Source organism: Protomyctophum bolini (assembly GCF_963924005.1).
Source record: "Protomyctophum bolini genome assembly, chromosome: 23".
Taxonomy (NCBI): domain Eukaryota; kingdom Metazoa; phylum Chordata; class Actinopteri; order Myctophiformes; family Myctophidae; genus Protomyctophum; species Protomyctophum bolini.
The window spans coordinates 24,830,783-24,843,282 of NC_137884.1; the positions used below are offsets into that span (position 1 = coordinate 24,830,783).

Here is a 12,500-nt window from a genome sequence, read left to right on the forward strand (position 1 = left end):
TCTACAAGCTAAGAACGTATGTGTCTGTGTGTGTGTGTGTGTGTGTGTGTGTGTGTGTGTGTGTGTGTGTGTGTGTGTGTGTTTTGATGAATTGAACAAGGTGGACCCTCTTGTAAACAAGTGCAATGCTTTATGGTGTCGTCCACTCACAGTTAACAGTCTTTGTATTGAGTTGTGCTTGAAATGTATACTACTGTAATTCTGCAAACTGTTAATACATATTTCAATCAATCAATCAAAAGTGTGTGTGTGTGTGTGGTAATTCCCCAGTGCACTGTGTTCTTAAATGGGCATAACACTGCTCTGAAATACACACACACACCACATGCGCACACACACACACACACACACACACACCAGGGCTATTTCTCGTAGGCACACACAGCCTTATATGGATAAGACTCACGGCACACAGGAGAGACTAGGTGCCAGGGCAGCGCGCATGCGCATGCACACACACACACACACACACACACACACACACACACACACACACACACACAATTACAACACCCTAAAGTGTTGTAATCCACTTTCTACTCGTCTGCCAAGTATCTCAGAGATGGTGCTAGAATGCCAAGGTCTGTGTGTGTGTGTGTGTGTGTGTGTGTGTGTGTGTGTGTGTGTGTGTGTGTGTAACCTTGCCGTTTCCTAAATAGCCACAGTTCAAATGTTAAAAAAAAACCCCAAATTAGTTTGCGATGGTTTTTGAAAACCTTATGCCCATACTCTACCGAACACCACGCCAAACATCATAAACCTTATGCCCATACTGCACCGAACACCATGACAAACATCATAAACCTATGACGTAAATAATATCTCCATTCGTTGACAATGGGAATGTAATGTTTGTGCAGGACAAAGTTTGTGGACTAAAAGCTGGATACGCCCCTCAAAAACCACCAAAAGACAAGTCTTTACAGGTTCCACCAACCAATAACAGCCCTAGGAGACGCAACGCGTGACCATGTAAACAAACAGAAGCCATCATGATGTCATGTCCCCTATTTAGAGAGAGACACAGAGAGAGAGAGGGGGGGGGGGGGGGGGGGGGGGGGGGGGGAGTACAACAATGTGTAAACACAGCAGCGAGATCTGTGAGCTGCTGTGACAGGATGTCAAAGGGAATACAATCACCTTACGGAATACAAACCATTGTGTGTAGCACTGTTCATAGAAATACTGTTATATGAACAGAGACACTGACTTTCATTCAATTGCGTTTGAATAAATCGCTGCTACGTCTTGTCGCGAATGCTTTTATACTGAGTTAGTGAATGCAAGAACACTGAAATACTGCTGTCAACTTTCAGTAGTATAAACTAACGTCTCCTATATGGATGTATAACTAATATCTCTGACAGAGATAGTTTCACAAGATACTATTACTTAAAGGGTTAATATAACACAGCTCTGTTTACAGAGAGAGAGAGAGAGAGAGAGAAGAGCAGGCCTCGGCCATGAATCATGAATGCGCGTGTGTGTGTGCATGTGCGCGCGCACACACACACCTGAGGCACTGTTATCTTTGTGAAGCACATTCACGCACCCCCCGCTTGTCTGTAAACCAATGACATCATCACGTGTATGTGCGCACGCGCACGTTTGTGTGTAGACCAAACAAAGTGACTTTAGCCATATCACGCTCACCTTGACCTACATCTGAAACTGTGAACACACAGGCACACAGGCGCACACACACACACACACACACACACACACAGGCACACACACACCCCCCCCCCCCCCCACCCCCCCCCCCCCCCCCCAACGGTCTGGTGTGTTCACATAAGACTATGAGTAGACGATAAAATGACCAAAGGTTTTTAACTTTAAAAAAGAAAAAAGTAACCCATTCTTGGGCGGGAAGTGGGAAAACCCCTTTTGGTGTTTTAAGCATTATGTTATATTTTAGCTATTGAAAAATAGCAGATCTACAAGCTCACAGCGCGGCACCGAGTGTGGCTCAAATGTTTGAATATATATAATTATATATTCTTTCAGAGGGAACGTTTTAACTCAAATCTTTGCTTCTGGGAGGGGGGGGTCCCTGGAACCACATATTTTCAGATGGGGGGTCGGCGGCCAATTTGCATATAATTTTTGGGGGTCCTTGACATGAAAATGTTTGAGAACCTGCACTGACATACAGTAGAAACAACAGGTTCTTCAGAAAACTGTCAGGATTTAGAAGACATTTGTAGAATCTTTTCTCAGGTCAAAATGGGTTAAAGTGCATCACTTTGTAGATTTTGGCATTATATTTAGAGATGAAACATCGTCTAATAGATTCATGATGATTCGGAGCCTTTTCAACAACGAACGACCAATCAAAACCTCTCTTTGTCTTTCCCACCCCCCCCCCCTCCATGCTACTTCCTGTTTGGTTCATACAGGAAGTGGTGAACCAGCCACACCTTCCCTCATTTTCCTCACCAGCATTCCTTTACTAATGGACACACGTGTGTGTGTGTGTGTGTGTGTGTGTGTGTGTGTGTGTGATAGAGAGACCTACAGACATAAAGAACAGAGAGAGAGAGAGGAAGGGACACGCCTTCTTTGCTTTCCTCCCACGTTGTCAACACAGGGTCAAGGTGTGTGTGTGTGTGTGTGCGTGCACGTGTGTGTGCTCGTGTGTGTGTGTGTGTGTGTGTGTGTGCGCACACGTGTGTGTGACTGTGTGTGTTCCGTTTTCCACAGAACTGAAACTCAAACATGAGGAAGTCAATATTCCTATTACCTCTCACTCACACACACACACACACAGACACACACACACACACACACACACACACACAAACACGTGTGTTAGGCATACACAGAGCAACAGAGAGAAAGTGTAACATTTGAAATCTGTATCCCATATCTACTCTATATCTATCTAGTTAGTTTAGTTTATTGGTCAAACTAGGGGGTTTTCATGATTCTGAATCCATTCCAAGCATTAGATTTGCACAAAAAACACTCCTTGTGCTAAATTCGGCCATATCCACTTGGACAAATGTGTCCAAATGTGCTGCTGGAAAACCCTCTAGATAGAATGGATTCAGCATCATGAAAACCCTCTAGATTGCCACGTCACATAATGACATTTAGAACATTTTGCCTTATAATGGTTTATTCTATTCTGTTGTCTTGCATTCCATAGAGCTACTATTTCATGATACGCTTTTCCAGTCCGGCTCATGCCAAGCTGTGCTGTGCTTTTCGTGTGTGTGTATTGTGTGTGTGCGTGCGTGCACGTGTGTGTGTGCACGTGCGTGCGTGTGTGTGGTGTATGATAGTTTACGGTAAACCCCCCCTGGCAGGGTGTCATAACCGCGGTACAGAAGTAAACAGTAGAAAATGAAAGGTTTTATGAACCCAGTCAGGACAGCTCTGGTGATTCAGAGCCTTTTGAATCCCATTCTATTTACTTTGTCACTTCACTTCACCTTCAATGTTTTATTTTGGTCTTCATTTCATGTACAACCATGGGTTTTCAACAGGTGGTCCGTGAAGGTATTGCATGTCGTGGACCCCGACCATGTACATTTAGTAATGTAGGAAAGTGAAGATTTGTATTTTAATGTATCGTATTGACCACAAGTCGAGAAACAATGCAGTAAATGACGTGGTGACATACTGTATGATGCCGTGTCCATGTTGTCAGTTACTGGGAAGTCGGACGTGAAGAACCTCCACAGAAAAGGGAGGTAGAATCGAAAGGGAAAACTGTACCGGATTGCCTGGTTGAGTCACCATTATAAGGAAATGTGCACATAATTAATTGCATGTGTCTGCACGGAGTGCACGCTCATACAATAACATACAGTAAGTTACAATAGTAGCAACATGATTTTAATATGGAAGGTTAATTTCCCATATCGGCATATCCCCCCCTCCACAACACAACAGTGGTCCCCAGGTTGATTCTCAGTCAGGGTGGTGGTGGTCCCTGGTTCATAATCAGTTGAAAACCCCTGATGTACACAATGAAACAGTATATAAATAAATAAAGGTACATTTCTTTGACCAAAAAAAAAAGGTGTAGGCTGAAGCTAATTTGCTTATTTTTCCTACCCTTACCAAATACAAATAATAATAATATACATGAAAAAACAAAGTAATAAGTCTCTGTAAGAATACAGGAAAGAAAACACAAAAAATAGATTTTCTTTTTTTCAGCTTAATATTGTGATAACAGTGGTTATAGAAACTAAACTACCTCAATGTAGCTACCTAATTAGCCCTCAACTAAACTGCTAGATCTCAATACATCAGGTTATGGAACCAGATCACGAGATAAGCTTTTGCTGAAGGTACCAAAAACTACTACTGAACTGGGAGATACTGCCTTCAGGGTGTACGCTCCACTTTTATGGAATATTAGTCAGGACAAATTGAAGTTTGATGTCCTGGTCTCTTTTACTACTTTTAAAAGACTCTAAGACACTAACTGATTTGGTTATAAGGTTCTGTTTTTGTGTGTGTGTGTGTGTGTGTGTGTGTGTGTGTGTGTATTATATATTTTGTACTTTGTGTCCATGTCATGTATGTGTAATACATGACATGGACATGTCACAATACAGGGTTAGGGTTAACCCCTAACTCTGCATGTATGTATGTATGTATGTACAAACATGGAACTGTGAACACACACACACACACATCAGACCATGGCTCCTAGTCTCCTAGGAGGCACGCACACACACACAAATCAGACCATGGCTCCTAGGCGGCACGCACACAGCCAAACACACACGTGGTGTACACAATTTTTTTCGCTCACAAGATGTAGTCTTTGCCAAACTGCCAACGTGCTGCCTCTTATAGGGTTACTGAAGTGGTTATTATGACACACACACACACACACACACACACACACACACACACACACACACACACACACACACACACACACACACACACACACACACACACACACACACACACACACACACACACACACACACACACACACACACACACACACACACACACACACACACACAGCTCTTTGTCAACTAGAAGGCATGACTAATCTTGCCTACCTGCTGGTAGGGTGATGTCACCCCCCACTAGCATACTGTTACTGTTACTGTACTCTCTGTGTGTGTGTAATAAATCAATTAGTCATGGGAGTGTACAAGTCAGTCATATTACCATGTGACTTGATTAATTGAACATGGTGGACCCTGTTGTAAACCAGTGTAATGCTCCATCGTGCCTAGAGAGGTTTCCTCATTGTGGACGTCGTCGTGCATGTTCAAACCACCTTTGCAGAAAACTGTGGCATCACATTTATTGCACTTCCATCTGCCTTTGGAATGCATATTAGTTAGTATTGCCCCAGGCAGCAGATTATCCAGGCGACGCCGTGATGTTAATGACTAGAAGTATCGCTACGCGAGAGGCTGTCTCGCTCGCTGCGGTCACAGTCACACACACACACACACACACACACACACACACACACAGTCACACAGTCAAACACACACAGTCACATCGGTACTCGGTAACAAGTGGTATCGCTATACAGTACATCTCACTCTCTACACACACACACACACACACACACACACACACACACACACACACAGAGTACATCTCACTCTCTACACACACACACACACAGAGTACATCTCACTCTCTACACACACACACACACACACACACACAGAGAGTACATCTCACTCTCTACACACACACACACACACAGAGTACATCACACTCTCTACACACACACACACACACACACACACACACAGAGTACATCACACTCTCTACACACACACACACACACACACACACACACACACACACACACACACACACACACACACACACACAGAGTACATCTCATGCTCGTCTACTCGGTGACGCTCAAATAAAACTCGCGTGTGAGAAGGAAAGAAAGACGACACTGTAGTGTCATCTTTCAGGGAGTTTCAACACACACACACACACACACACACACACACACACACACACACACACACACACACACACACCCCACCCCAACGTAACTTGGTTTGTGTATGACAGTGGCACCGTTCTTCTTGTAGGGTAATGCCTAGTAGTACTGTGTGTGTGTGTGTGTGTGTGTGTGTGTGTGTGTGTGTGTGTGCGTGTGTGTGTGCGTGCGTGCATGCCTCTGTGCGTGCATGCCTCTGTGCGTGCGTGCGTGCTATATTCTATAGGCCTTATTAAATTAGGAACAGACCACATTATGTTTTTTTAACTCAATTAATCATAATTAATTCTTATAGCGATAATATTGATCAACAGATGAAGTCCATTACTGGAGCAACAGTTACTGAATGCAATGTGTGTCACTCACGTCAACAGCTGGTATTTGTGGGTGTGTGTGTGTGTGGGGAGGGGGGGGGGGGGGCAGGGGATTACCCCAGACTAGAGGCTTCACGTGAGAGAGAGAGAGAGAGAGAGAGAGAGAGAGAGAGAGAGAGAGAGCGAGAGAGAGAGATAGAGAGAGAGAGAGAGAGAGAGAGAGAGAGATGCACTGAGCAGCGAAATGACACTGAACAGTGGCACTATTCTTTACCGTGTGTGTGTGTGTGTGTGTGTGTGTGTGATTATACTGTACATAGACAATGAGACGAGTTCTCCGCTACTGTCAATTGTTGTCTGTCTTTCAGACAGTCGTCTGACTGGCAGGCAGAAAGACAGCCACATGACCACGGTGACATCACAGATTAAAGGGCTAATCCGTGTGTCTGGGACTGTCTGTCACACTGAGACCCTGTCTGTCTGTCTGTCTGTCCCACATTGAGACCCCGTCTGTCTGTCTCACACATTGACAATACAAGATACTTGTGCTAATTCGCTTTTTTCATCGCTCCATCGCTCAAATATATATTTTTTGTATATATCCTCTCTTCATAATGTAAATAGTATCCCAAGCGGCACACTTTGCTACTTATTTCGATGGAAATAGGTACAAATAACAACTGGACCTCTTTGGTGGGGACGTAACAACTACAAATAACACCTGGACCTCTTTGGTGGGGACGTAACAACTACAAATAACACCTGGACCTCTTTGGTGGGGACGTAACAACTACAAATAACACCTGGACCTCTTTGGTGGGGACGTAACAACTACAAATAACACCTGGACCTCTTTGGTGGGGACGTAACAACTACAAATAACACCTGGACCTCTTTGGTGGGGACGTAACAACTACAAATAACACCTGGACCTCTTTGGTGGGGACGTAACAGCTACAAATAACACCTCTTTGGTGGGGACGTAACAACTACAAATAACACCTGGACCTCTTTGGTGGGGACGTAACAACTACAAATAACACCTGGACCTCTTTGGTGGGGACGTAACAACTACAAATAACACCTGGACCTCTTTGGTGGGGACGTAACAACTACAAATAACACCTGGACCTCTTTGGTGGGGACGTAACAACTACAAATAACACCTGGACCTCTTTGGTGGGGACGTAACAACTACAAATAACACCTGGACCTCTTTGGTGGGGACGTAACAACTACACATAACACCTGGACCTCTTTGGTGGGGATGTAACAACTACAAATAACACCTGGACCTCTTTGGTGGGGACGTAACAGCTACAAATAGCACCTGGACCTCTTTGGTGGGGACGTAACAACTACAAATAGCACCTGGACCTCTTTGGTGGGGACGTAACAACTACAAATAACACCTGGACCTCTTTGGTGGGGACGTAACAACTACAAATAACACCTGGACCTCTTTGGTGGGGACGTAACAACTACAAATAACACCTGGACCTCTTTGGTGGGGACGTAACAACTACAAATAACACCTGGACCTCTTTGGTGGGGACGTAACAACTACAAATAGCACCTGGACCTCTTTGGTGGGGACGTAACAACTACAAATAGCACCTGGACCTGAGTCTTTGGTGGGGACGTAACAACAAATAAAAGTAAGAAAGCATTCAATTCTCCTTTAATAGCATCTTAAGTAGTCCTATTAGGTTGTAACCCCCCCGTCCCCCTGCCACACACAACAAGCCATATGTCTGTCCCTCAAATGAACAATTTGAATCTGGCCCAGTGACCCAGTGAAGACACAATGTGTGAGAACTCCACACGCACGCGTGCATGCACACACATGCACGCGCGCACACACACACACACACACACACACACACACACACACACACACACACACACACACACACACACACACACAACTAATGCACATTGTGGAAGAATGTGGGAAACTTGTGCAGAGGAAGGATACAGTAGCTTCTGTTACACTATGCTGACTGTGTGCACGTGCGTCAGTTGTGTGTGTGTGCGCGTGTGTGTGTGTGTGTGTGTGTGTGCGTCTAATTGTAATTTTTGACATCTGTGCATGCATTGTATGTGCTGTCAGTGTTCCTACGCATTACGCAAGTATGGCATTTCAATTCATACTTTTCAAAATAATCTATGGAAAAATATTCATGTTTCCAGTTCTGTTTTCCCGTGGATGGGACTCGGGGGGGGGGGGTTGGGGGGTGTGTGTGTGTGTGTGTGGGGGGGGAGGGGGGGGGTTAAATGACGGAGAGTTGAAGTGAGACCAAATGGACCCGTACATCGTATCGGCCGATCATGAGAAAAACGATCGGTGATGATCGGTCCCAAAACACCTGATGGGATCAACCCTAGTTGGATCCTCTGCATCCAGAGCAGTGGTTCACTCCTTCATGTCAAGGACCCCCCAAATTGACTCTAATTAGCCCCACGGACCCCCGTTTGAAGAGATATGCCAGGGACCCCCCGTTTGAAGAGATATGCCAGGGACCCCCCATTTGAAGAGATATGCCAGGGACCCCCGTTTGAAGAGATATGCCAGGGACCCCCATTTGAAGAGATATGCCAGGGACCCCCGTTTGAAGAGATATGCCAGGGACCCCCCATTTGAAGAGATATGCCAGGGACCCCCGTTTGAAGAGATATGCCAGGGACCCCCCATTTGAAGAGATATGCCAGGGACCCCCGTTTGAAGAGATATGCCAGGGACCCCCATTTGAAGAGATATGCCAGGGACCCCCGTTTGAAGAGATATGCCAGGGACCCCCATTTGAAGAGATATGCCAGGGACCCCCGTTTGAAGAGATATGCCAGGGACCCCCATTTGAAGAGACATGCCAGGGACCCCCATAAGAGAAGATATTTATGACTCTAGCAGTGATTCTCAACCCGTTTAATTTCAAGGACCCCCAGTTTGACATGCATTAGTGAAGTCTACGGACCCCCATTTAATGGCATTTCTATCTCTGGGACCCCCAATTTATATTGTAAAATCAATGTTAATTTAACTCTGAGAGTGTACAAATGGAACCAAATGGACCCGTTAGGCCGCTGATCCAGAGAACCTGGAAGTCTTTCTGACCCTGACTGACTGACCCGTCCATCATAATAAATATCCATTTGGGGGTTCTTGACATGAAACAGTTTGAGACACGGCTATAATTAATCCAAACGCTACAGAGTAATTATTAAAGTCATAAATAAAAACTAGTTACAAATAATTAAAGTTGACGTTGAGCTCTGTTTACATCATGCTGTAGTCACCCCCCCAAAAGGGTGTTTATGTCACCTTGTGGGTTGGTTACAGGTAAATAAAGGTGTAGAATAGATGGTCTTTATTTCACCTTGTTGGAGGGTTTTCGGTAAATGGTGTAAATGTTACCTTGGAGGGTTTTAGGTAAATAGAAGGTGTAAATGTTACCTTGGAGGGTTTTAGGTAAATAGAAGGTGTAAATGTTACCTCGGCGGGTAAATAAAAGGTGTAAATGTTACCTTGGATGGTAAATAAAAGGTGTAAATGTTACCTCGGCAGGTAAATAAAAGGTGTAAATGTTACCTCAGCAGGTAAATAAAAGGTGTAAATGTTACCTCGGCAGGTAAAAAAAGGTGTAAATGTTACCTCGGCAGGTAAATAGAAGGTGTAAATGTTACCTTGGAGGGTAAGTAAAGGGTGTAAATGTTACCTTGGAGGGTAAATAAAGGGTGTAAATGTTACCTTGGAGGGTCTCCTTGCAGGGTTCTTGTAGAAAGAGGTCCTTGCGGTGAAGAAGAACTCTTCACCACCATCTTCCTCCAGACTGCTGTACCCGCTGCTCATACTGCTGCCCCACTGCAGGTCCAATTTACACCCGGAGGGGTCCTTTTTGCACCCCCCAGAGGGGTCCACTTTAGACCCGGAGGGGTCCAACCCCCTACAGGCATCCCGATGGTCTAATTTACACCCAGAAAGATCCATATAAAAACAACAACACCCAAAACAAACAATTAAACTTCTTATTTAGGGTCCAAAATCACACCCCCGGCGTGACGTCATCACGACTGTCCCATTCAAAGTCCAAAACATTCCATGAAGGAGAAAAAAAAAGGAAAATAAAGTAAGAACGAAATTAAGAAACACGTTTATGAATTAAAACTCGGTTCAAGACGAAAACAAAAACTAATTATGAATACAACAACATCCTCGTAAAGTCGTTTAAATGTTTGTTTTTCTTTGGTTTGGTTGTATTTCCTCCTGTCTCTCCCTTTCTGTCTCTATGTCTCTCTCTCTCTGCGTCTCTATGTCTCTCTCTCTCTCTACTGTACTTCCCACATGGCGACGGACGGGTTGGACTTTAATGTCGTTTAAATCTAATTAAATGTAGTTTAATTAAACTCCGGAAGCCCGCCCCGCCGGCGCCGCTCGTTGAAGAAGCTCAGATACAGTCCAGCTGGTCGAAGACGAGACGAAATGACACTTTGTAGTCCAGGTTAAAGTTTAAACACCACCGAAGACTTGAAGAAGAGCTGGAGCTGTCCTGTCTCTCTCTCTCTCTCTCTCTCTCTCTCTCCGGTGTTCGGGTGTTGCCAGATTATGCTTCAGAAACAAGCAACGGAGGTCCATGAAAAAGAAACAAGCCCAAAAAAGAAGCAAACTGCACAAAAAGATTTTCTTTTTAAACAACACAAATATGAAAAGAAACTAACGAGCAACTATCAATATTTAAAATTGCAACATTTAAACTACCATTAAACAAGCAACTTTACAGAAAAACAAGCCCAATGCAGCTTATAATAAGCAGACATGGCAACCCTGCTCTGCTCTCTACCGGCTGGCCAGATTACAGTCCGTCAGACCACGCCCCCCCTGGCCTACAGCCGTCCAATCAGCTCGGAGAATCTACCACACTTCATTTATATTCACACCAACGACGTCAGGATGAGAAAGAAAGAGGATTTATATGTCAACGAGTGGTCCTTCAGGGGGTTCCAGGTGGTCCCCCAGCTAAATGATGGAGAGTTGGTAACCAAATGGACCCTTGTTAGATCTTTAACTCCTGAGAGTTCAATTATTGTTAATTGTTTTGTTTACTTTTTTATTGTTTATTTTTATTTGTATTGTTTCTTTTCTTTTATTTTCATTTTTGTATTTATTGTTTTGTTTTTGTTTATTTGTATTATTTTGTATAATTTATTTTAATCAGTCACCATTTTGTTTTGTTTTTTTAAAACATCACAAAACATCACAGAGACACAAACATAAAAGCAACAACACCCCCCAAAGAAACAAACAGGACAAACGGGACAAACAGGTGACAGGTCACATCACGGGTCACAGCCATGCAGTTGTGAAAGAGTTACCGGTACTTCTGGAATCCACAGTCCGCTATATATCCGGCACCGAGCAGTCTAATCCAGGTACGAATATTGAAGCATTCTATAAAGGGTCTCCATGCCTTACTGAAGCCTTCGGAGGTTCCTCTGAGAGAGAATTTTCCCATCAGGACATCCCCCCCCCTCATCTAGACTAGAGTGGCAAAACATTGAGCAGCCTGGAGTGTTGGAGTTTGGAAGCACTTGTTGGAAATCACTCAACCGACCTGCAGGTTCTAAATGTCACATAATGCAGGGGCAGCAAAATGTTGTGTTATTGAAAACAAGCACTTCCAAACTCTGACACTTTGAAATTTGTTTGACAGAAAGTAGCTCATAACGTTTCTATGGTGGATTTTTATGAAACAAAAACTTTGCAGATAGAAAGAGGATAATTCAAGCTTTTCGTACAGCTGCGATGTTGGTGAGTTTAACATTGTTTAATGCAATCAGACAGGACTTTTCTGTTTGGATGAATGGGCTGTCAAGGCCAGAAAGTAGTTTTTTGCCACTCAGTGAGCGCGGGGTCTCCTCCCAGTGGAGATATAATCCATCTGGTCCTTGGTCTGCCCCAGGGTCTCCTCCCAGTGCTGATATAATCCATCTGGTCCTTGGTCTGCCCCGGGGTCTCCTCCCAGTGGGACGTGCATCGAGGACCTCCCTAGGGATACGCCCGAGAGGCATCCTATCATCATCATTTTTCGACCGCGGTCGAGATCATGGATTTCACAATGCCTTCATTGCCACCCCCAGTTCCTGCCTACTGATGCATGTGTCCCTAGCGATGACATGGTCTGCTTTGAGGCAGGACTCCAGAGAAGAATGGAAGATATAACCTCATTGTC

General features: G+C 44.4%; 1 protein-coding gene across 7 annotated transcripts in view; it reads right to left on the reverse strand.

Moving 5' to 3' along the window:
- Positions 1–10,820, reverse strand: part of rassf3 (Ras association domain family member 3) — a 21,071-nt gene extending 10,251 nt beyond the window's left edge. For all 7 annotated transcript variants that reach the window (XR_013963506.1, XR_013963507.1, XR_013963508.1 and 4 more), the window contains exon 1: positions 10,022–10,820. Coding sequence is in view for 1 of the 7 variants with exons in the window: in XM_080756905.1 (XP_080613031.1) it covers positions 10,022–10,261 (240 nt within the window). In the remaining 6 variants the exon portion in view is untranslated. The remainder of the gene's footprint in view (positions 1–10,021) is intronic.
- Between the last annotated feature and the right edge of the window lie 1,680 nt (positions 10,821–12,500).